General features: G+C 40.1%; 2 protein-coding genes across 22 annotated transcripts in view; both read left to right on the forward strand.

Annotated features, from left to right (window-relative positions):
* The first annotated feature begins 2,061 nt into the window (after window positions 1-2,061).
* Window positions 2,062-26,224, forward strand: part of LOC18433624 (P-loop containing nucleoside triphosphate hydrolases superfamily protein) — a 34,702-nt gene continuing 10,539 nt past the window's right edge. For 4 of the 21 annotated variants that reach the window (XM_088852764.1, XM_088852775.1, XM_088852765.1 and 1 more), the window contains exons 1-6: window positions 2,062-2,213; window positions 2,364-2,510; window positions 2,661-2,855; window positions 4,440-4,621; window positions 4,857-5,064; window positions 5,154-5,377. In XM_088852764.1, the coding sequence (XP_088708890.1) occupies window positions 2,209-2,213; window positions 2,364-2,510; window positions 2,661-2,855; window positions 4,440-4,621; window positions 4,857-5,064; window positions 5,154-5,377 (961 nt within the window). In that variant the 5' untranslated portion in view covers window positions 2,062-2,208. The remainder of the gene's footprint in view (window positions 2,214-2,363; window positions 2,511-2,660; window positions 2,856-4,439; window positions 4,622-4,856; window positions 5,065-5,153; window positions 5,378-26,224) is intronic. The other 17 variants (XM_020666728.2, XM_020666730.2, XM_011624786.3 and 14 more) reach the window with 7 other exon arrangements.
* LOC148779409 (uncharacterized) lies at window positions 10,667-13,127 on the forward strand. Its single transcript, XM_088852762.1, has 3 exons — window positions 10,667-12,208; window positions 12,325-12,444; window positions 12,527-13,127. The coding sequence occupies exons 1-2, from the start codon at window positions 10,696-10,698 to the stop codon at window positions 12,402-12,404; spliced, it is 1,593 nt and encodes a 530-aa protein (XP_088708888.1). The 5' UTR covers window positions 10,667-10,695; the 3' UTR covers window positions 12,405-12,444; window positions 12,527-13,127.

Raw genomic sequence — 26,224 nt, forward strand, 5'->3', positions numbered from 1 at the left:
ATATACATGCATGTGCATACACATTTGCATATCAATTAACTTTTTAGATATTATCTGTAACATATTTATATTCTTATTAATATTTGGGTGGTGCGGTTTAAATAAGATGTCAACTTTAAACAATCAAGGTAAAATGCACCTCCAAAACTTGCAAAAAGATGTAAGACCCTTGTAATAGCCTAAAGACTTATTTTCACTCCTACTATGAAATTTAAAGCTCCAAATCGTGCAAATTAAGCAGATATATAAATACTTCAAATTTTAAACAATAAATGATCCATATAATGTGTTATAAGATGAACCAATTTTAGGACTTGAAATCATTGTCTTTTCCATATCCCTATGATTGAGATGATCAATTAGAGGGTTTTTTATTGCCAAAACAATCTTTCTAGGTGGATTTTTTATGTGCACAGTACTTCAACAATATAAGGTCGGCGTTATAATTTTAGTGATATAATAATGATAATATAATCACATATGAATTTCAATATTGTAATATTGCATAAAATAGACTAGGCCCTAGCTTTTTAATATTTTTTGAAGGGTGAGGTTTGTAAAAGGTGTTGACCTTATACTATATAAGTAAGGCACACTTCTAAATTTTATCAAAAGATATAGTTAGTTCTAGTGATAGAAATCTTACGAGGACTTGAAAATCTATATTCAACCCTAATTATAAATTTTAAAATCCCAAAAATAGTACAGATGAAGTAGAGCTTTAAACACTTGAAAATCTTGAAAATATAATGTCTAGAAAACTAATTACAAGATTCACAGTTTTTAGGACTTGAAATTTTTTTTTTATAATCTCTAGATGTCGAGGTCGAGATGATTAATTGAAAGGTTTTCCAATTTCAAAATACTATTTTTTAGAGGATTTTTGAGATGCTCCTTATCAAGTTTTTCCTCTCTTCAATACTCTTCTAATAATGTCATTCTATAATTTTAAAGAAACAAGCCATCTTTATTCAAAGTTTTTAAAAATATTTTCTCCTATATAATTTAAATTAATCTATTATAAAATTTATATAGAGCCTGGGCTCTAAACAATCAAATTAGAGCCTACCCCAAAAATTTCACTAGAAAAGGTTATTTTGTTGTCCAAAAATCATCAAATTGATCATCTCAACATCAAGATGTATAGACTTGAGAAAAAAATGGATTTCAAGTTTAGAAATAGTGCTTGTAATGCATTTTTGGACGGTCAATTTTTCAGTTACTCAACTTTTCATACATCTACTCTATCTACACTAATTTTTATGCTTTAAACTTTATAATTAAAAATAAAAATACATTTTAAGGCTAATCAAAGATTTCCAGTATTGAAACCTCGACACCATTTGAAGGTGGGCACTAATAATACTTGTGAAGCATATTCTATCTTACTATTCAATTCAAAATCCAAACAAGAGTTCCCATTTCTTTAAATCCATACAAGAGTGTTCCCATTTGTCACTTGCTTGTGTTATTTAAAACTAGAAGAAATGGCAAATAATGATACTTCTAATGCTTATTTGGACGTGGACGGGGTATATCCTTGTGTTATTTAACAAACTTGCATTAGGAGAAATGGCAAATAATGATACTTCTAAAGCTTAACTGGACGGAGTGTATTGGCTATCAAGAATGATTTTTGGGTTAATATTGATAAATATATTTAAATTTTAATTTAATTGCAAAAAAAAATGTTTAACTTTCAAAAATCTCGTCCATTTTTTTTTTTTTTTTGATGAAAATGATTTTTACGATAGTCGTTTTATGTAATTCATATTAATTTTTATGATAATTAAAATATTGTAATAACTTGAAGTAGTATTACGGTAATTAAAATATCGTAATAACGTGAAGTAATATTACGGTATTTTAAGTATTCGTAATAGATAATATTTTCTTCACAATATTCTTTTTACAGTAATTAGACAATGGCTTCTTTTTTGACCAATGAGAGATGAGACTTGGGAGAGAGATGGGTTTTACGGGTAATAGAGAAAGAATGAAAGAAAAATGACGTGGAGAGAAAGAGAAAGTTTAGGGGTCGTTAGGGATTAAAGAGGGAATGAGAGTCGAAAGGGATAGAAATGGTTTGTTGGGGGCTGAGAGAGAGAGATAGAGGGAAAAAGTTGAGAAAAAAAAGGGGTACGTACGATTAAATATTACAAGTAGTTAGAGTATCCGATAAAATAAGAGTATGCCGCATGAAGTAAAATGAGGTATGAAGTAAAATGAGTAGCGAGATGGTTATTTTTGTAAGAAAAAAAAACCTCAAAATGAAGAAAAATGGTTTAGATGAGTTTTTGAAAGTTACAGGTGTTTCATATTTGCGAAGTTGACTTTCATTATATATTGTGTTGCTTACAAAGATGGCCACCGAGCATGAAGAAGGAAATTAATGGTAGCGAGACATCACTGAGACGCCTGGAGGCCATGGGGGGTGGTATAGAAGTTCAAGTCCTGCACCCCATTTCTTCTGAGTACTCTCTCTCTTCCATTTTTTATCTCTCTTCTATGTAATTGTTCTCTCTCTCTTCATTTTTTTGATCTCTCTTCCATGTAATTGTTTCAGTTAGGAACAGAACCCTTCATGGGTAGCTCAGGTATTTTTATTAGCATTGGGTTATTCCCCCAATTCAAACACTTGTTCCATTGATCTTTTTCAGGACTCCTCGATCTTTAAGTTCTTCTGAGAATGGAGGTTCTTGCAAAGATATGCGTTTTCTGGAGACATCTTTCAATTTCGATTCAGAGATAGTTGTGAGAAGGAGAGATAGTTTGTACCAAAAACTCATGCTGAAATACCAACAATTACAACACAGAGTTGCTTCGCTCGAAACAGAGAAGGAGAAGATTTTGAGGTAACTTTTCATTTGGCAAGAGTTCTCTTTGTTTGGTTTTTGGTACTGAGCTCCATTTCAGCAACAAAAGATTTGTATTTCCGGTTCCCGCTTCTGTATAATTTTCTTTTCCTGTTTTCTTTTGGTCTTTTCCCTCTTCGTTTTTACTTATTATGAGTAAGATACTCCAATTACTTGCTTCTGATGGGATTCTCTCTTGCTTCTGATGAGATTCTCTCTATGCTTCCTATGTGATACTGGTCTCAATTATTGCTGCAGTCAGATTTATGTTAGATTGCCACACTTTGCCACCTATTTACATGCATCCCACCTATTAGATAAGATTCTGATTGAATTGAAACTCCTAAACTTATCCACATTTAGGTAATTTGTGCAACAATCAACCCAATTGATAGCCACTTTCCAATCTGACAGATATATACCTGCTTTCAAACCAAATTCTAATCTCTATAGATATCATATTAATCATAATATATCGCAATCCTTAAAGTTTGGTACTGATGCAAACTGAATTTTTATTTTTATTTTACTTTTTTTAGAAGATTAAGATTTAGGTTTTGGTTATTCTGGGTTTCTAGTATTCTTATAGGGTTTTCTGTTTGGTAGTTGTAGTGAGTTGGGTTGATTGAAAGTTTATTTTTATTTTTTTAAGATGAATGATTGGGATTAGGATGGTTGGGTTGATGTGTTAGACTTGGTTTTAAACATGAGATAAGGGAGAGATTTATGTGAGATCAAGAGAGGAAGATAGAGAGAGAGAAAATTGGGGGGGGGGGGGGGGAGGGGAGAGAGTTTTTGTGTGTATGTTTTGTTTTTTAAAAAATTTCATTTTTATTCTTTCTTTTCATTGTGTTTAAAAGGGAAGACCATCCCTTTTTTGTAGAGGAGGTTAATTTCAGAAAGAAGTTTTTGGATCTTGTGAAGAGATCTTTGGCGTGGACTCCCTTGTAGACGTTAAGAGAGGATATCTAGTTTCAAACCTTTAATTTTATTTTTATTTTTTTGATTTCTTATTTTTCTATCTAGATCAAGTGGTATTAGAACTTTGTGATCTATAAAATATGATGTTTTCACAAACAACTACTGATCCAGTTATGGAGTGTGTGGATCATGTAATTGAGAGAGCCAAACAAGACCTAGTAGAAGGCCTTTACAAAATAATGCAACAAAGTGTTATAAGATTGGCTTAGTAGATAACAAGAGAAGGAGGAAGAATATGAAGCGGTAAATCTTAGTGTAAAAGATTTTGACAACCCAAAAGTGCTACAAATTTTGACAACGAATCATGAAGAAGAAGGTATGCTAGTTGCAGTACATGAAATACCACCCTTTGAGCTTGAAGGAGAAATTAATCTTAAGTTGGGTATTCCAAAGGTCCTATTTCTTCTGTTTTTGGCTTTTTACCGTCTCTGCTAGTTTGGGTTTTCCCACTTCTTACAGAGTGAGTTACTGAGCTCTGTTACGGGCACAGCGAGTTTATTGTTCTGGTTCTACATTTCTTTCTTTTTCTCTTCTATTCTGGATTTCTTATCAACTCTTTGAAGATGTTGAATTTGGAAAGAAGCTTGGCTTCTATTTGTGTAGGTACAAGCCTGGAGATTGGCTTATAGAATCTCATGGTATGAGCAAATATGATTATGAGATTCCTGAGGTGACTACACTTCTGTTGATTGGTAATAAGGGATCAGGTAAAAGTACTCTTGTCAACAATATATTAAATTTGTTTGAAGATGACAGAGTCACATCACACAGAGCTCAAGTCTTCTGTAAGTTCTTTAATTTCTTCTTGATATGCCAATTGCAGTCTTTCATTTTTCTGTATTCTCTCAATATCTGTTTTTGTTGTTTTTATGAATCAATGATAGATTTTGCTGTGGGGATAATAAATTGTCGCCAATCATCCTGCAGTTTCGTTTGTTTTGAATATTACAGTTTGACATGCTTGAAATTTAATATTTCGACATGCATATGTCATTCAATTAGTTTTGTTGGTATAATCAGCTTCCCTATGTGATCGAGATCGATGGTTTCATAATTTTCCAGATGGATCTTGTGGCCAAGGGACTAAGTATTTCCGGGAATACATGGTACCCAATTCTTCCTTTTGTGTGTATGACAGCCAAGGTTTATCAGGTCTTTCATCAGAAGACTGCACTTGTCTTCAGCGATGGATGACAGAGGGAATTCAACATGGTGAACTGGGTGTAAGGTAAGATTTAGGACCATTAAGGCCATCTTCTTTGAATAAGAGAATAAATGAATTTGTGGTGACGTAGTTACATGATCTTTTCCCATCAGAAAATTAGATGAGCTACCAAATTGGGGATTCAGAAAAAAACCTGAAGGCCAAGAGGCCCAATACAAATGCCACTCACGCAATGAGAAGAGGATGGTCAATTTTGTGATATTTGTAGTTGATGCGCTTTTGGTATTGAAATCTATGGGGAGCGGAGGGTCCTTTGGCATGTGCTGTTCTAACAATCTCTCCCAGGCCTTCAACTCTCCATTCTTGGCATTTAAAGGTGCGAGCTTTCAAATTTTCAGTAATTTGTATGCTCTCTTTTTACGTGGAAGTATCTGACTGCACAAGGATTCAGCATCATGTCCCTGTTGTGGGGCTATTTGTCAACTTATGGTTTCAGGTTGAAGTCATTAGCTTGCCTCACATGTTTCCACAGAAGAGTATAAAAATCAAAATAATAGAACCTTGAGAATTTTTTTTTAATTATTATCCTTTCCTGGTCAACTTCTCTATTAATAACTTGTATGGAGCAGACTTGTAAACTTCAGAAAATTTATGCTTTGTTTTGTGAGGTAGGATTATCGCAATATGTGTTGAAGTGTGGAGCAGATTTAAAACTTCAGAAAGTTTATGCTTTGTTTTGTGAGGTAGGATTATAGCAATATGTGTTGAACCGGGGTTTGCATTACTGAAAGATAAAAAGCTATTTTCATAGTTGAGTGTGAAAATTACAGAGCACCTGGGTCAAAGTGAAGAAATCGCTGGCGTATGTGTCCTGCTCCATCTGCAATACCCCATGTTGAGTCTTATTTCACATGAAGAATACAGATTGATGACTTTATATCTTGGAAGTTATAAGTTATCCCTATAGCCCAGCATAACAAGAATTGTTTGCATGAGGGTCCAGTTCATGTAACATTGTATTTGAAAAAGAAAACCTTGTCGAAGTAATTTACTTGTGATGCAGGTATACGTCACCGACTCATGACATTGTGGGCCATTGAATCAATCAATCGAGCTGACTGGTGACCTTTTTTCATTTAACTTGTTGAGTCAGCCAGTGGAACTAAATAGGAAATTATGATGTGATAAACATATAAATACTAAGCAAAAGAAATGGGTCGATTGAAAAGTAGGCGGCACATGAGGATAAACAATTAAAGAGACGACGCCTTTATGTGTGTCTGTGCATGTTTCTTTTATGACATCCACATTTTCCCACACTTTTCTGTGATGTAAACACAAATATTTTGTTTTGTGTCCATCTACGAGAATACAACATCTTCAATATATGTCCAAGAAGGATCAGTCTTTCATCCAGTAGGAAGTGGAGAAGAACCTATGGCGATTGGTGCAAAAAGAATAAAAACACAGTACTCTAGTTTTAAAATGGTGCAAAAAGAATAGCCGACCCAAATAGTTGGGATAAGGCTCAGATGATGGTGAATGATGATGATGATGATGATCCTAGTTTCAACTAAAACGAACAATTCTCCTCAATCTGATAGGTTAAACTCCAGGTCCACCAAACTGAAGGTCAAAGCAACAAGAATTGTTAAAAATGGCAGGTCGCCACCGTCCCCCCCCCTTTCTCCTGGAACAAGATCTACGACTTGTATCCCAAGACCCATCTCCTTCATCTCCACTCTAAGCCTCTTTCGCATTCGGACCGCAACCATAAAGCCTCTTTCACACAGGTTGCTGCTTCTTTCAAAGCCCCTACATCCGCTCCCCCAACCTTCACCGCTATCCCTTCAACCTCAGTGCCTTCCATCAGTTCCTCGTATCCCTCGGTCTCATCTCCCTACCTACCGTTCAGTATCTTCTGTCCTCGTGAGGAGACCGCGATTCACCGCTCAAAACTCCAAGCTTCCTTAGTAGGAAGTTTCAGACGTAGATGGGATGATCAAAGAGGGATAGAAAGTTGGGCCAGAAGCCTATAGAAAGGAGCTGAACGTAACTTGCAGACGTCTTTCGAATGGAGACTTTCTCTTCTCTTTTCCCTCAGCTTCTCAAGCATACATGGTCCTAAAGGAATCCGTAAGCCCATCTTTCAAAGGAGCCTCTTGCTCACTTTGGGCATGGTCTCCTAAAGTAGGCTCCTTCAAGAAACAATGTATTTGGCTTACCCTAAGCCACATCCCACTTCATGTGTGGTCACCCGAAACCTTTCGGAGAGTGGCAGAAGCCTACGGATCAATGATTTCTATTCATTGTATTGCCCTAGAGTCCCTTCCTTTGGGCTCTATCCGACTTCTTCTGGAAGTCCTCGACCCTTCTAGGATTCCATCTAAAGTTGGTTAGAAGTAGATAAACTCTACTATCCAATCTCTACTTCCTGGTCTCTAGCTTCGCCCCCCTCCCCCAATTTCCTTCAACAGGACGTCCCTGGTCAGTACCCAGAAACCACTGCTCAATCCTGGACAGTGGTGACTAGGAAAAAGCGGCACTGTTTGAGGCCCCTTGGCGACCCCCCTACCCGGCCGAGTGCTGGGTCAACAGACTCAGCAGCTAAGCTGGCGTCCACACACGTCCAAGCAGAGGCTGCCTCAGCATGAGCCTCTCTCGATACAGGTGCCCATCGACCCGTTTAGCGTTAAAGATGTTTCGTTAGTTTCACATGCCGAGGCCACCCCCACCCTAACCCATCGACTCGGAAAAGAAGTCAGGGAGGACTCCACCCCTCCTACCTTGATCAACCGACCTGGAAAAGAAAGAAGTTAAGGAGGACTCAACACCCCCCCCCCCCCCCCCCCTCTCACTCCTGGCCTTGTTGATCAACCCGGCCCATCTTTCCCAACTTCTTCTGGCCCAATTTCTCAACGCAATCCGTCTCATCTCTCGCTTGGCCCAGTTCCTCAACCCGACCCGCCCTCCTTTCACCCCTCACCTTCCCCTCGACCCCCCACCACCTCTTGCCCTACCCATCACCCATCATTTCCCTCTGCTATGCGTACTCTCCAACCACCTAACCCGTGTCAGACTGCGGCTGAAAAGTCCTCACCTTTTGAGCTTCTGCCAAAGCCGCCCTCCCCTGTCCACTTGTCCCCTTTTGAGGCACCCTCGTCACCCTCCCCGTTGCCTCCGTCGCAGCCTCAATGCCACGCGTCTAAGTTGGCTCTAGCTAGCCACCTTCCCCCACCTATCGTCTCTGACGACGCATCCCCATCTCAGATCCCCTCTGATTCCCTGCCCCTTCTCCTTCCTCTTCTCCCTCTCGCCATCGGCCTTCTCATGGTGTTCAGACAACACCAACCCTCAAGCCACTGGCGGATCATCCCCCTAGCCTTCCTGTCGTCCCCTCTGAGGCCATTGTTCCTCTTCCCCTGTTTCTCCCTCACTGGCCCCTCTCAACCTTGAAGATTTGCTTTACCCACGCCTGAAGATCCGCCCAAACCTGAAGATGAACAGAGATTTGGTTCCATTGGGTTTTGTCACCGCCCATACGTTAGACCCTCTCCCCCGGACCCCTCATCCACAGACTTGCTGGCTCCCCACCTCACTTTTGTTCCACATCTTGTACATATCTGCCAAGTTCAAACCTTACAAGTGGTCGGGCCCTCCTCCTCCCCCTTTCTATACTCCACCTACTCATCAATTCAGTCGCACCTCTTCCTTGCTTACGTCCCTCTTCTCAACTACCCAGATCCCTCCCTGGTCCTCCTTCCCTCTGCTTTAAACCCCTCTACCTTCTCACCTACTCAGCCGCTTCCCTCTTCAGCCTACCCCCCTTCCCCTGCTTCTCCCTTCCTGCCTCCTTCTCACCCTATCTTCCAGTCTTCTTTGGCCGTTGACCATGTTTCTTCAACCCTCCCATCTCTAGCACGTGACCTTACCCCTTCAACCTCTCTCTATCCTTGGCTGACACAGATACCACCTCACAAACCACCCCATAACCCCTACTGGTCTCCTCTTTGGCAGCTACTAACTCAGAGGCACCCGAAGGCCCCCTTGGATCGCCCCGAAAACCCTACTGCTCTCAAGAACACTTTGGCACCTGGTTCTCCTGCAGCACTCGAGACTTCTACTGAGCCTCCTGTGTACTCGACAGCTCCCGTCTCCTGTGCTCAGGTCGTTGGTGAAGCCATTGAGGGAGACAGTAACGGGAGGAATAGAGAAGAACTACGGATGAGAATGATGTACAACCTCATGGGGTTTGAATACGACGGGCCTGAAGGACCTGCTCATAGATTCATCACAGCAGACGCTCAGAGCAGGATGCAGGTGAGATTCAGAGGTCAAAGAGAACTTTGTAACCTTTTTTCCTCCTTACCTTTTGCTGGAAAGCATTTAGACTGCCCTCCCTCTTCTTCCACTGTTGACCGCCTGAGGAGGTCCCTCAGATTAGCCTCCTGTTCCTTATCTGTCTCTAAAAAATGAAATTACTCATCTAGAATGTGAGAGGGTTAGGATTGACCTCTAAGAAGGACGCAGTCAAAGCCTTCACCTCCAAGCTTACTCCCACCATCCTTGCTTTTCTTGAAACCAAGTTACCAGACCCAAATCTCCAACTCATCCGCCGGGTATGGGGCAGAAGACCTTGCCAGTGGGTCTCGTTACCAGCGAATGGGGCCTCAGGAGGTATTTGGGTGGTCTGGGACCCCTCTGATCTTACTCTAAACTCCCACTTTTTGGGAGAGTTTTTTGTCACCCTTCTCCTCTCTAACATATTAGACAGAACCCCATGGAAGTTCTCAGCTGTATATGGGCCAAATTTACATACCCTCAGGAACAGGTTTGGGCAGAACTTGACCAAATAGTATCCCTTCCACACAGTGTTTTAAAATGCGGCTGCATCGCCGCATATGCTGCCGCATCATGCGGGATGCGCTCGCATCCACATCGTGTACTGGCGCATATGCGCTTTTGACAGATGCGGCCGCTTTGTGGCCCCATCCCGCATCGCACTGCATCAGACCGCATCGTGCCGCATCTGTTTCCGTGAAAAAAAATTTCCATTTTGCCCCTCGAGGAGGGCAAAATAGTCTTTTTGTAGTTCCAAAGTCTAGGGAAACTGTTTGGGGGGTTACTATACCCCCTAAACGAAGATTTCCAGCCACTTTTGTGGCTGTTTTTAAATCAAATCGAAGGAAAATTTTTTTTGGCAAAAATTGTTTTTTCATCCAATCTTTGATTTGGTGGTTGTTTGATACTTGGATGTTCATTTGATGCCTTTGATTGTTGATTTGGGGATGTTAAGGTGAATTTAAGAAATTGGGGATTTCAGTGGCTGTGAAGAAATCGAGCACTACTTTGCAGAGTCGGTAAGTTTTTATTCCTTCTTGTACAATAATATTGTTATACTTAGTTTTGGGGCAATGTCTTCTTCCCAATCTTCTAGTAACAACGATCCGGCTTGGAAATATGCTAAACTAAAAAATCCGAAAGATAGAAATTGTGTGATATACTTGCTCTGTGGAAATACTTCTATGGGTGGTATTTTTCGACAAAAAGAGCATTTAGTTGGAATTTCTTGGAATGTAAGAGCATGCCCACAAGCTACAGATAATATAAAAAAGGAGATTAGAGAATATTTGAATAGATTGAAAAAAGATAAAGAGATAAAAAGAAAAAAAAAGAAAGGAATTACTTGATGATATGCAATTATTTGATGATGGTGATGATGATGATGATATGTCTGAAGTTGCTATGAGGCAAAGGGGTACTCATACTCCAACCTCAAGAGAGAGGGTTATAAATATTGGTGGTAGTGCTGAGAGAAGAACACCTCTCTCTAAGGGGCCAATGGATTCTTTTTTCACCTCTAGCTCCGAAATTGGGGTTCAGGAGAGAAAGAAAAAAACAAAACAAATCACAATTGACAATAAATATAAGAAAGAACAAAGAAAGTCGATATGTAAGTGGATTGCAAAGTGGATTTACATGGCCGGCATTCCTTTTAATACTATAACTCTGGATAGTTTTGCATGTATGGTCCAGGTAATTGGGCAATATGGCCCAGGACTTATTCCTCCTTCACTACATGAGGTTAGGGAGCCCTTGTTGAAGGATGTTGTATTTGGTGTGAATAAAATTTTGATTTCTCAGAGAGAAGGGTGGGAGAAATATGGGGTCACTGTTATGTGTGATGGTTGGTCCGATGGGAAATCAAGGGCATTCATTAATTTTTTGGTTAACTGCCCAATAGGTGCTTTTTTTGTTAAGTCTATTGATGCATCAGAAAAGTCACATGATGGTATATACTTATCCGGCTTGATGGATGAGATTGTCGATTTTGTTAGGGAGCAAAATGTGGTACAAATTATCATTGACAATGGTGCCAACTATGCTGCAGCTGGGCATTTCTGGACTTTGAAAAGGAAGCATATGTTTTGGACAACTTGTGCAGCTCACTGTGTTAATCTTATGCTCAAGGAAATGGGTACAACATCTTTATTTAGTGGGATGATTTCAAGAGCTATGTTTGCTGTTGGATTTATTTACAATCACACCATAGTCCTAAGCATGATGAGGTCTTTTACAAGGAAGAGAGAATTAGTAAGACTGTGTATCACTAGATTTGCCACGTCATTTCTCACTCTTCAAAGCCTAGCCAAGCAAAAAAGTGCCTTGAGGACCATGTTTGCTTCAGAGCAATGGAGTCAAAGCAAATGGTCAAAGCATAAGGATGGGAGAAAGGCTGAAAAAATTATTCTAAATACATCTTTTTGGAGTCAAATAATCATTGCATTGGAGGTGGCTCGCCCTTTAGTGAGAGTGCTTCGACTAGTTGATGGTGATGCGAAGCCCGCCATGGGCTACATACATGAGGCAATGATTAGGGCAAGAATTGAAATAAAAGATGTTTTAAAGGATGATGAAAATATGCGCAAGGCTATACTTGAAATTATTGATAGGAGATGGGATACCCAGCTTCATAGGGACCTCCATTCAGACGGTTATTTTCTAAACCCATCTCTTCACTACAAGCACCCATCCATTGAGTCAGATCGTGTAATAAATGGTGGGTTCTTAGATGTGCTGGAGAGGTTGGTGCCAGACAAAGATATCCAGGATGAGATCCAGAGCCATGAATTGATTAAGTTCAAGTTAGCCTTGGAAAACTTTGAGAGAGATATTTCCACTCGAAATAGGGACACTGCAAATCCAGGTAAAGGCTAAAAGCCCAAAAATAATCGTACTTGTCTCTTACTTTATGTATAGTTCCATTGTTTATTTTATACCCTTAATTTTTAACTATATTCTAAATTATAAAATATTATACAGCTGCATGGTGGGGCATTATATGGAAGCGAGACACTAAATCTACAACATCTCGCTATTCGAGTGTTGAATCTCACATGTAGCTCATCTGGTTGTGAGCGCAATTGGAGTGCATTTGAGCATGTAAGTCTTTTACTCCTTATTTCTTGAATTTCAATTTTCTAATCTAAAATCTAATTTATCTGATTTCAAATTTCTACCACAGCTCCATACAAAAAAAAGAAATAGGTTGGAGCAGAAAAAGTTGAATGATTTGGTTTATTTGCGGTATAACGAGCGGCCTAGGGAGAGGTATGAAAATCGCACGAAGCTCAACCCTATTCAATTATATGAAGCTGATGGTGATTCCATAAGTGAGTGGACTGTGGATCCAAGATAAGAGCGTGTGTTTGAAGGTGAGGATCTTACATGGCTTGATGTCGAGCTAGCAACAGGGGTTAATGAAGAATATCGACCTAACACTAGAGCACAAAGCAGTAGACGAGCTGCTGGGTCTAGTCGCACTCGCACATTAGCTTCAAAGGTCGAGGAGGAAGCCGACTCAGAGGAGACTGATGAAGAAGAATACACGGAGGCCGTCGAGGATGATATTGATGATGCGCATGACGACTTTCAAGATGACTTGTCTGATTGATATTTGAAAAAATGACGTTCAAATTTCAAAATTGACTCTCAAAATGGATGATTGTATTAAGTTATTATTTATTAACTATTAACTCTTCTTGAGCTTGACCTTTGATTTGTATTTTGTAATATCATTATTTTGTGCTTATGGTTGTACTAATGGTTGTTGATGTTTGTGCTTATGGTGCAAATTTGTGATGATGGTTGTTGATTGTTGAATGTTTTATGAAGCTGGTTTCAAGCTTCTAGTTTCTATCAGGGAATAGTGGATAACTGGATACAGAATCTTCGACAGCTAATAGTTTTGAAGTTAATCATTAAACTAAAATACCTACTATCACATATATCACCTTCATATTTTTTTCTATGCATTAACTTATTTTTTTAGATTTTTTAGAATTTTTTTACATTTATTGACCGCACCATCGCGATGCACCCGCATCCGGGCCTCATCGTCGCATCGGCCCCCCACCGCATCAGGGCCGCATCGTCGCATCGGCCCCCCACCGCATCAGGGCCGCATCCCGCATTTTAAAACACTGCTTCCACACCCCATTTGGTGTGTGGGAGGTGACTTCAATGTAGTCTGATGGTCCCATGAGAGGAACTCCTCAACTTCGATCACTCAGGAGATGGACGTCTCTGATTTTATCAGCCGTAACGAATTGATAGATATTCCCCTTCAAGGTTGTCAGTATACCTGGTCTAACCACTCCAATTCCCCCACCATGTCCAAATTAGACAGATTCCTTATTTCCGTAGGTTGGGAGGAGAAATTTCCTAGATCCTTATAGTTGGCTCTTCCCAAACCTATGTCAGACCACTGTCCCATTCTGCTCGATACAAATGCTATTTCTAAGGGTCCCAGACCTTTCAGATTTGAACTTCATTGGCTTCAAGAAGAGTCCCTTCACACTCTTGTCCAAACCTGGTGGAGTTCCTATGCTTCTCAGGTCAAGGGTAGAGCAGGATATATCATGCAGACCAGACTTCAACTCCTAAAATCAGCCCTGAAAACATGGAGAAGCTCCATCTCCGAAAACTTCTCCCTTATCAAGTCCTCACTGTTAGAAACCATCAAGAATTTGGATATTCTCGAGGAAACGAGATCTCTGGATGCTTCAGAGCAAGAACTTAGATCCAAGTCCAAATTGGAATACCTTTCTACTCTCAAGAAAGAAGAGATTACTGGTTCCAGAGATCAAGAGTTTCCTGGTTGAAAGCGGGGGACCATAACACAACCTTTTTTCATTGGATAGCTAATTGTCGCAGAAGAGACAATACTATCTCGATGATCAAAGTTAACAACACCTACCTTACCCAACTTGGAGCATGCTATCGTAGAGTTCTTTCAGACTCTTTACTCCGCTCCCTCAGGCCCAAGGCCGAGAATGTCCTCCTTGAACTTCTTAACTCTCTCTGAAGACCAAATTGTTTGGTCAGAGGAAGAAATCTTACAAGCCATCAATGCTCTAGCCAAAGACAAGGCCCCAGGACCTGACGGTTTTCCGATTGCTCCTTTTAAGGCTTTCTGGGAAACCTTCAGTCCTGATGTCCTCCCCTTCTTTGAGGAATTCTTTCAAAGGGGAACCCTCCACAAAGCCTTAAATGCCACAGTCTTAGCACTGATTCCTAAAGTAGAAGGAGCCGAGGAGATTAAAGATTTCCGCCCTATCAGCCTCTCAATCTGCTTTCATAACAGGTAGACAGATCCTTGTTGGGGCTCTAGTAGCCCACGACTGTATTCACTCGAGACACCTGTCTAGACAACCAGGCCTTATCTTCAAGATCGATTGTGAAAAAGCTTATGACCATGTGGCCTGGTCAATACTGGACGAGTCCATGACAAGAATGGGGAAAGATGGAGAATGTGGATGAGAGGTTGCTAGTCCGATCCATACTTCTCTATTCTCATCAATGGATCACCAAAAGGATTTTTCCCCTCCTTGAGAGGTCTCCGTCAAGGAGACCCACTTTCCCCCTTCCTGTTTGCAATTGCGGCAGAAGTTTTCAGCCGCTCTATCTCCAGAATTTACCAGGCTGGACTCCTCTTTGGCTTCAAAACCAACAAACTTGGCCCAACAGTGTCTCATCTGCAATACGCGGATGACATCGTGGTGTTTATGAAAGCCTCTCTTAGCGAAGTCAGTACCCTCAAACTGTTTCCAGACAGCAATGTGCATCAAAGTTAATTTGCAAAAATCCAAAATGCTGGGTGTGGCAATGACAACCGCAAAAGTCGGAGCTCTTGTGCCAAGTTGGAGGTGTTCTGTCGACAAACTCCCTATCAACTACCTTGGTCTACCTCTAAGACTAGGGAAACCAAAAAAGAGACAATGGTCCCATGTCCTAGACAAGATAGATAAGCACCTGGCTGGATGGAAGGGCAGATTCCTTTCAATGGCAGGTAGAACGACTATGATAAAAGCTACTATAGTTAACTCCCCAATCTACCTCATGTCCCTCTTCCATATGCCTGCTCAGGTGGCTAATCGCCTTAACCAACTCATGAGAAACTTCTTATGGTTGGGGCAGGCAGAAAAGAAGCTTCATTTAGTAGCTTGGGACAAAGTTTGCCGACCCAAGAACCAAGGTGGCCTAGGTATCAGAGTCCTTCGAAAACACAACCTGGCTCTCCTCGGGAAATGGTGGTGGCACCTTCCCACTCAGCCAAATGCTCTTTGGGCACGGGTTCTTAGGCATAAATATCATATCCCTGAGGGTGCGTGGATGCTAGAGAGGATTCAGCGGCATAACGCTTCATGAGCCTGGAAATCTTTCTCAACAATCTTCACTGTTTTCAAAAGGTTTGTAAGATTCCACCCAAGAGAGGGAATAAGAGTAAAGTTCTGGTCAGACTTGTGGTTAGGACCTTCCCCCCTGCGTGAGGAGTTCCCTACACTCTACTCTTTAGCACGAAACAAAGAATCTTCAATAGCCGAGGAGATGATGTCGAATGGATGGCGTAGAGTTTGGATCCCCTCTATTTGAAGGAATCTAACAAAAGAGGAAACCAGCCACATCCAGGTTCTCTCATCAATGCTACACTCTTGTCGTTATCCTACCTCAAGGAAACGATGATATTGTTTGGACCCTAGCCTCATCAAGGAACTTCTTGGTTGCCTCTTTCTATAAAAGCTTAACCCAGCCACCAACCCTCTCGGGATCTAATAACTTGGTACAGTCGAGAGTCTGGGCCACCATTGCTCCACCTAAAGTCCAGACCTTTAATTGGTCAGCCTTCTTCCACAAAGCCCTCACAGTGGATCACCTACAGAAGAGAGGGATCCCCATCCCTAATAGCTATGCCATTTGTGAATGTGAGGAGGAATCAAATCTCCATCTTTTTATCGTTTGTGATTTCTCCTACGACCTCCGGGGTCAAATACTGCAACTGTTCGGCATTAAGTGGGTCACTCCCCCTTCGGTCAAGGCTTTGATTTCTTATGATCTTGATTCTTGGCCTGGCCTAAGGCCGGAAGAATCCTGTGGAAGGCAACTGTAGCTGCAACCATCTGGACAGTTTGACTGGAAAGAAATTCTAGAATCTTTTTAGGCTCTAAACTCCAAACTCCAGCTCTCTTTCAGAAGGCAATGTCTTTGGTCACCTTTTGGGCCTCTAATCACAAGGTCTTTTCGGGTATTCCAGGGAGTTTCTTCCTTACCCAATGGCACAACCTCCTCCTCCATCAAACGCAAAAGGTCACAAGGCCAAATAACTGGCAACCTCCGCCAGAGGGCATAATCAACTTAAATTTTGATGGGTGCTCCCTAGGTAATCTGGGCCCAGTTGGGGTAGGGGGGGGGGGGGGTCTTTCGAGACCATGAAGGCAATATTCTCCTTACGCTTTCAAAGTACCTTGGCCTTAAGGGCTCCCATCAAGCAGAAGCCGTGGCCCTCTTATCTTCCTTGAAAAACTACAATCTATCCTGGGACTCACACCTCATAGTGGAAGGTGACTCACAAAATGTCATTTCCTGGGCAAGTCGAACAAGCTCTCCTCCTTGGCATCTAACTCCAATTTTTGATGAAATTCACCAAACTTGCAGGGCTATGGCCGTCTCCTGGAATCATATCTGGAGGATGTCCAATTACTTCGCAGATCGCTTGGCGAAAGAGGGAGCTAGAAGTCAAAGTTAAGAAATTCAAGCTGGATCCACCTCCTTTTTTGCGCAAGACCAGTGACACATCTTAAACCTTCTTGTTCATAGTCTTTTTTTCAGTTGTATTTTTTTGAAAGCTCAATGTAAATCAATGTCATAGGGCGATCTATAAGCCCTTTTTTGTACACGACAAACAAATTTTTTTTGACCGAGTCCCCGTGCGTGGGTGACTTCGATTCATTATAACCTTGTAAGATTTCCCCATTAATACAAGTTAACCTATTCTCAAAAAAAAATATATTCAGGAATGAAAAACTTGGGTTGTGGATGCACTAAGAAATGTAAGGTAATTAAGTCATAAGCATGACTGTCAAGGATGGAAAAATCCTAAAAAATTGTCTCTTTTAGATTTACTTGTAAATGTAATTGTATCTCTAGGTTTCTGGTTAGTTTACAGATGAAAAGCCTTTTCTCTATTACAAGAGTTTTGGGATATTTAATTATGTGTTATTGGTGTTAAGAATAAATTTATCTAGCTAAGAAAATGCGTAAACCCTTGCTTGGTATGTCATGCTGGCCGAGTTTGTACAGTAAATTTCAAGTCCAATGTCCATGACTTTAGAAGCATTTTTTAGTGCGATTTTCAATAAAATCGCCATAGTGGGTTTTCATCTCATAGAAAGCTTACACTGTCGTTTTTGAAATGGGTTCGTAATAGCGATTTCAACATCCAGCGAATAATTATACCTATGTAAAGTTGAGGTATTTTTTGAGTGAGTTTGTCATAATTTATTTCATCAAGGAAAAAGTGTCAATTTGGAATCTAATTTATAGGAGTGCTAATTACATTAGACTTTGGATTAAGGACCCAATTTCTATGCAGCCAAGCCCGCATATGTAGAAATGCGGGCCTATTTAATAAATCTATTTTTGAGAGGAATTTTTGGATTTAGTTTTAAGGACATGTAATCTTTAACATAGAGATCATGAATATGAAAAAATAAGTACATTTTAAAAACTAAAAATAATAGTTTTGGTAAGAAAACATTTGGACCATTAGTTTCCGTTGTTTTTAGATGGAAGACCTATTTGCATCCACCTTTAAGATGGATGGTGTACAATTTTTGGACCGCATATGTAGTAATGCGGTCCAGCTCGCATGAAACAATTTTCCTTGGATTAAAGGTCATATAAAATGTATAAGTAGGGTTTAAAATTAGGGTTTTGGTTGAGAGTTGAATTATTATTTATTTTTTAAACATCGTTCCTTTGAAGCTAGCATTGTTAGCTTCTTTTCTATTTTTAATCAATTTGTCCTTTTTTTAAGTAATTTTCTTGAATTCGTTTTGGTATGAATTTGCATCATCTGGTATTAGAGTAGGTAGTCTCTCCCATAGTTACCGGGAGCGTCCCGACAGGGTGGTTCTTTGGCTCTGAAATCCAACTCCGACGTTCCATAACCGGGATCTCGCTCGAAACACGATTTTTTTATTTCGGGATCTTGCTCCCATTTTAGAGGGTACTCGCTCCGAAGAAGAAAGGATCCGGACCCCCACATGCCATGGTGCACGTTCTTGAAGATTGTAGATCCCGTTCTCAAATAAATAAGGTCCTCGAGCCTTGAAATTTGGGAGCACGATCCTTGTGTACACTGAACTCCATCCTTATCCAGCAGTGACCAATGGGTTCTAGAATAAACCAGAATGAGATCTCGTTTATGTGGGAAAGGACTACAGTGCTTAGTGGGAACATAAATCCATGTGTAATGGGGTTGGGTTCTTGATACAAGTGGAGTTCTGTGATGGGAGTGTGGACCAATCATGCAGGGAACGTGATCTGTCCTTGAATGGACTTCGATCCTTTCAAAATAGGAACATGATCCAACATCAAATGGGATCTCGTTCCTATTCCGGATGGGAGTGGAGTCCTATTCCATATGGGAACACGATCCCATTGTATATGGACCGCGTTCCCATTAAATAAGGATCTAGATCCCGTTGTATTGGGAACACGCTTTGCCTTCATATGGGATCTCGTTCCGTTGTTTTTACCGTCATTGGAACTCGCTCCCCAAGAGCCGGAGCTTTGGGCAGCCATCGATCCGATGCTTTCGTTCCCGACCCCGGAGCAGTTCCCGCTCCAGCTCCCGGTAACTATGGTCTCTCTTAAGGCTCTTGAGGATCCACAACAGTTGTGCCCAAGTTAGAGGAAGACGTGGTGATCGTGCCCAATGTGATGGAGATGTACCGACGCCTAAAGATTATGAAAATTTGATGAGGAGATTGGACAAATTGGCCCAATATGTGGAGCACCATGCCCATTCAGGATGAGGGAATTCCGTCATTCATGGCAATGATTGATCTAAGGATGAGGAATTCAACATGTTCTATAACTGGGGGAGAGAAAAGTCTGTTAGAAGTTCGGTTGGTTCGAGCTCTTGAATGATCAGGTGTTCTTGACTTTTTAGATAAATTGCAATATGTTGATTTCTTGGATTGACTCACTAGTTCTTAAATGCTTTTAGATGGAAAGAATTATTAGAAGAAAAGATTGTCAAATTCGTGGCCTACTCAATTGAAGGGCCATGCGCTAATCTTGTGGCCACAGTTACTGCAAGTCGGGTTCGTAAAGAAAAAACAATCGCGACTTGGTAGAAGATGAATACCCACCAAGATTGTTTGATTCCAAGATTGTTTACATCTTTATATGATACCCACCACATGATAACGGATACCGGTTTTACAACCCTGACACAGGGGCTTTCCTAGAAAGTAGGGACGTCCATTTCCTTGAGACCAAGTTCCTTAAGGGACATGCCACTTATAAACAAGCTGATTTTTATAAGATAGTGAGTGACGCGAGTTAGCCCTAGGATCTCGAACCACCTTGTCCTAGGAGAAGTAGCCGAAGTATGAGAAGACTTGAATTCTTCACCTTCCTAGGTGAATATTATGAGAGACCTGAAGAAGAATCCTGACATGAACCTTGTTCCTTCTAAAAAGAAAGGCATAATGGGAAGAAGCCATGCTTGATAAACTTAACTCTATCAAACATAACTGGGTTTGGGATTTAGCGAATGCACCTACTGATAAAAACCCATGGGCTACACGTGGATCTTTAAGAAGAAATTGAACTCAAATAGGGCATACGGTTCGACACAAAATGGGGGCAATTCGCCACTTTGGGCTTTTAGAAAGCATGCAGTCTAACACAAAATAGGGGCGGTCTGGCACTTTGGGCCTGCCGTTGGCGCAAAATGGGAGCGGTCTAGCACTATGGGCATTTTTGTCAAAAAAATATGACTTTTTTGGTTTGGGGGGTATTTGCTAGGAACGTTCAATTTGGGGTAAAAGTTCTAAAAAAAATTGGTTGGAGATAGGTTGTCTAGAAAGTCTCCTTTGGGGGGTTTTGTAATTTTCCCTAAATTTTAAGAGACCTTGTCAAAAGCTGGTTTTGTGCCTAATCAAGAGGAATATTGTATTTGTGTCAAGGTCAATGGGAGTGATTTAGTGAATGGCATGTTAATTGCCAGTAGTTTAATGACTCGTATGTAATAAACCAAATATTTCTTCTTGCAACACTTTGACATAAAAGATCTTGGAGAGACTTCATATGTTTTAGGTATTAAGATCACCAGAAATAGAAGAGAGAAAATCCTCTTGTTATCCCACGAGACATATTGCAAGAAAACACTGGAAAGATTCAAAATAGAAAATTTTTGGCCCATACTAACCCTCTTTGATAAGAAGACGAAGTTAAGCCTAGCAATGTGTCCCACAAATACAAAAGAAAAAGATGCCATGCAAAAGAATTCCATACAGAAGTATAGTTGGGTCATTGATTTATGCCATGTTAGGGACGACACCAGACTATTCGCTATGAGTATGATTAGCAGGTTGAGTAATCTGGACATGGAGCATTAGAAGGCGATTAAAAGTGTTTTGCAATATTTAAAAGGAACCGTTAATCACGTGCTCACTTATGGCGGAAGCTCGGACCAACAGATACAGGGATATTCAGGTGATCCATATGAGAAAATGTCCACATCAGGGTATATCTTCACACTTTCTAGTGTAGTTGTTTCTTGATGCTCTAGGAAATAAGACGTTGCACTCTTGACTATGGAGTCAGAGTATGTGGCTTGTTGTCTCGCAGCAAAAGAAGCAGTCTGGTTGAAGTTCCTGAATCAACCTAGATTTGATCCAATGAAGTACAGATGTGAGAATCTTCTGTGACAACTAGGCAGTGATTTGTGTGGTCAAAGAGTCATGATTTCACAAGAAATTAAGGTACATTAAGGCAGACTATTACCACATTTGCATCAAGATCCGAGCAGGAGAGATCAAGGTTGCATAACTCCCAACAGAGGTTATGTTAACATATCTTTTGACAAAAGGATTGGTGCCAATTGTATTTGCTAAGCATGTACATGGGATGGGTTTGAGAGAGACTGAGAGGAAGTAATTGTATGGCCTTTAAAGTCCAAGTGGGAGATGTTGAGCATTTGTGGCTTTAAAGGTCGTGAGAGCATGTAAATAAAAATTATAGTGGATTATATACTTTAGTGGAAGTGTGTGCATTAGTTGCCTGACCTAGGGTTAAGTGTTCTTTGGCCTAGGTCATATCCAAAATCCTTATCCTTGAGCATATGACACTACCAAAGAGGGTTTTCAGAGGATCAGTCATTGTTCAGGTCAGAGAGCTGCCTAGGGATGGTTTGTAGGCCAGGAGAATTTTGTGATGTCTTGTGTTTTGTTATAGACCTATGAGTGAGAGGGCTAAATCCTCAACAAACTTCTGCACGACATATACACATGACATCTGCATTAACAGGGAGGAATCCTAAAAGCGATACGTGTGCATGCTCATAGTGAGAGTCCCCTTGAACTATAATGATTTATGAGTGTGACTTGTTCTTAAGGGGGGGGAACCTGTAATCCACATTCCATAACCTTAGTTCCACTATTTATTAGCTAGCTTTGATGAGCCAATTATGAGCTCCTGCATGAGACTGTGGGTCATGGGTCTTGTTGGGCCCGTTTGAGAAGATACTTGAGGATCACAGTTACTGCATCAGTTGGAGTGCCTTGATAGTCACAGATCTTATTTTTTGGCACCAGTCCACTTCAAAATAATTTGTTTTTTCTGTGTAGTAAATATTTTCGTGAAATTTAGATATATTTTCAGATTTTTTTAAAACTAAATTCAGCAATAAAAACCCTTGAAAGGGTGTTTGTGAAATTATGGAAGTGTGGAGGTGGTGGAGTGGTACATGTGGGGGGTCCATGGATCCAACCTTCACGTGTGCCAACACCCACATGGGTGGGCCGTGGGGCCCTCACCTCATGTGAGGTGGCATGCCTACCTTTTCTCTTCTTTTGTTTCTTATTTTATTTTGAAAACATTTTTGGTTAGAAAGTCTTTTGCAAGGATATTGTGTCGTTGTTTTGTGGGAGTTGGTTATTTGAAAATATTGTTCGTATCTTTAACCAAATCTTTCATTTTTGATTTCCTACAATTTTGTTAGAGATAAAATAAGTTCTAGACGATTATTTTAATGTTAATCTTATCCTAGTTTGACTAGAAATGGATATAGGTTAAAGATTCAGGAGGTAGGGTTCCTAGATTCCTCCCTAAATTGTAATGGTTGATTCTTGGGATAGATGAATCAGATTTAATCCTCTCTCACTTCACAGATTTCCTAAGTTCCTATTGATCATGATGAACATTATTGGATATGCTTAGGGCCCTTAAGGCCTATAATAAAGGAGGGGATGAAAGAAGGACACGTGTGATCTAGCCGGAGTATATATTCTTTTTTTTTCTTCTTTTTCTATTCTTCATGGCATAGATTACACGTAAGTAGTCCTTTTACAATAAATAAACTTCAAATAAAATAAAAGATATAAATCTAGGATCTCAAAACTTGATGCTACGTAAAACCTTTCTTTCAATAACCAAAAGAAAGACACAAACCGTGTTTGGGAATAAGAAAAGACACAAGAAGTAAATATGCAAGAAACAAAAGAAAGTGCCGGAGATTATCTCAACCGGGCTTCTTACACCCCACACCGAGTCACCACCTTTTGATGGTGTGGGATCAATTGTTAACCTTCAATCTCAATCTTGGGAAAACAAGTTTTAGGCCAAACCCTCCAATAGAACAAGAACTCCTTTCAATCACAAATCTCAAACTTAGGTTGAACCCCTTGATAACCTAGTTGAGAGAGGTAACATCTTCGTTCTACACGCTAAATCCTTTAGCTATATCATAACAAGATGGGAGAGAGATCACGGCTACCATAAGTGGGGCGTGCCCCCTTTATTATCATAGGAGAGGGAGAGAGTTTCTATGAGAGAGAAAGAATTTCTTCCAAGTGGGGCGTGCTGCTATTTTTGCACAAGAAAGAGAGAATTCCTCTACTGGGGACATGCCCCTCTATTGTATATGGGAGAGAGAAGAGGGAGATTTTAGGTGTAAAAGATATGATATAGAGAATATTGGGTAGGGTCCATTTTATCAAAAAAAGATATTGGGTACGGTCCATCCCTTTTTTATAGTGCTTTAAGGGGTTTTAGGGTTTTCCATGGGTTGCCTCTTCTTGTGAGATTGAATATGCACCATTGATCTTGAGTGACTTGTGGGGTGAGAGATATGAGCCCTCCATTCCATAGATAGGCCATCAAGATCATATAGAAGGTGCGAGATCCATTATCCCCCATTTCCTAAATCATTTTCCCATCAATTAATTTAAATAAGAAAATATCTAAAATAATATTGTGCTTTCTTATTTTCATGCACAAGCCTTCTCATACTTTCCTTATTCAATTTCAAACCTTCCTTCAGAAAGGTGGGGCGTGCCACCCTAGGTGGCACTTCATGGGCCCCACCAAATTGCCATGGTTGGCCCATATACATAATTGGGCCTCCCATGCAATATAAAAAATATTAAAAATAATATTATGATTTTAAGAAATGCATAAAATCATATTTGAATAATTAAATCAATGTAAAATAAATATCTCTATTTTTACAGATCCAAATTTGATAAATAAAATATCCAGAGATTTAGAAAAATTCAAATAACAATTCTAAAAAATCATATTACATCAAACAATCATAATTAAATACTTTGATGGGAAAATGATCCATATGGTCTAAGAATAATTAAATATACACGGGGGACACTCTACCTTCTACTGTGGATCACGGTCCACACTTGTTTTCTCAACCGACTCAGTGTTGCCCATGACCCATAGTCAATATAGGAGCTCATTAGTGGGTCACTAAAGTCTAGCCAATGGGCATGGGGTCGTAGTCTCAGTCTATATTTCAAGTTCTCCTCTAGAGACGAAACCAAGGTCACCTAGACCTGATGCAATCTATTGATCTATGGTGCATAGGGGTTATCTCTCACACATGCACAATCTTCACCCTGAAAGGTGGTTCGCTTTTCCAAAAACGGCTATCATTGTGCATGCCGTGTGATGGTACGCAAATGAGGCTTTGACCCATTCTCTAAAGGCCTCCATCACACATAAGGGTCACATAATCCCTCGGCTCACTCTTGCGGGCATACTCCGACCTCATCAAAGGATGACCTGTTATAACTCTTATCAGTTTATATTCTCTATGCCCATGTAACATGGGTTTATCCCAACCAGACTGGCCTAGCTTGTAAAGCTCAGTCCGGTATCAGCAAACATCATTTGCTTAGTATGGTCCACACATGACCACACTCCCATTGAGTTCATGTTCCATTATATCAATAAGTTTATGTACAAGCACTCATAAGGCCTTTAATGGCCACACACACTCGGCCTTTGAGGGCCTTACATTCTCCCTTCCTCACTTTCTCTCATCCCCATCTCTCCATGTTTCACAAAAACATTAGGTGCAACCCCCTTTGCAAAACGGTCCGCTATCAATACCTCTGTAGGTATATAGCTAATCTTGATCTCTCTTAATTACAATCTCTCTCAAGCATTTTTCACTTATTCTCTCTCAATACATTAATCATGGCTTTCGTCATCAATCCTTTCACAAAAGGATTCATGAAGGCAGCGCCTCTTTCTCTTTGCTGCTCGGATCTCATCTCGAACGTGGTCATAGTCCATCTTTCATATCGCATCGCGAATCATGGTCCTGTTGTTGCGGAAGATCATCACGTACCCTCATCACATGGGGTCGTATCTTCATGAGCTCAAAGGAGTTCTTCAATCAAGTTGTTCCTTTATGTAGCTATACAATCAGCACCACACATCCGGGTTCCATGGGTAAACAACATTATAGTATGATGTTCCAGCTGGCCTGTCAAACACTAGCAGGTGCTCCTATTAGAATATTTAGTTTGTCTTGATCTTTCATGATAGAGTACCAATATATCTGAATATCCAAGCAGCTAAAAAAAGAATCGTGGGACTGTAGCAGCTCCCACTCAATTATTGCACATATAACATATATATTATCAGCATTCTTATGCCTATATCATGAGGTAGTATAGCAAGTCTATTGCAATAAGTAATTCAATACCCGTTGGTTTCACAATATGTAAAACCTTCTTGAACCACAAAGGTTCAACCACACTAGTCTTCTTGGTAGTAAATCCATGTAAACCAAGTTATCTAATCAACACAACATGTGTCAAGGAAGCCTAGCAAGATGGTCTTCTTACAACATTCTCTATGGTTCAAGGTCTTAGGTAATCAAAGATTCTAAATAATTAAAAAACAGGGGTCAAGGCATATGGGTATTTAAAAACCAGTGCATGAATAAATGACAGTTTCCTCTGAAGTTTATAAATACCTTCAAGACTTAATGTTTTTCTCTTTAATAAAAAAGCTATTGGCTTGGTATATATACATTCACAAGCAATAGTTAGATAATAGTATGGCGATTTAGAATGATTTTTCATAAAGACTTAGTCGACCAAGCAAGACTATGGGGTTTTCTCAAAGTCATATTCATAGACTTAGGTTTTTCTCAAATGATCCAATTAATACATGCTCAGTCTTCATAAATCATTTTACCGCATTCACCTTTAATTACCTACCAAGTCATGTTCATGGCCACAAAAACAAATCATAAAGATCATTTTATAAATTTTATCCAAAAATAAAACATGACTAAAGAATGATTATCAAAATCTGACAAAATACATCGTTTTGGCAAATG

Source organism: Amborella trichopoda, chromosome 12, assembly GCF_054954075.1.
Source record: "Amborella trichopoda isolate Santa Cruz 75 chromosome 12, AtrichopodaSantaCruz75HAP2 v2.0, whole genome shotgun sequence".
NCBI lineage: Eukaryota > Viridiplantae > Streptophyta > Magnoliopsida > Amborellales > Amborellaceae > Amborella > Amborella trichopoda.

What these genes read in the sequence shown, in the direction of transcription:
- LOC148779409 (XM_088852762.1), top strand. Translation starts at nt 10,696, where the DNA reads ATGCAATTATTTGATGATGGTGATGATGATGATGATATGTCTGAAGTT. An exon ending in TAGGGACACTGCAAATCCAG is followed by an intron (nt 12,209 to 12,324) that starts GTAAAGGCTAAA and finishes AATATTATACAG; the next exon opens with CTGCATGGTGGGGCATTATA.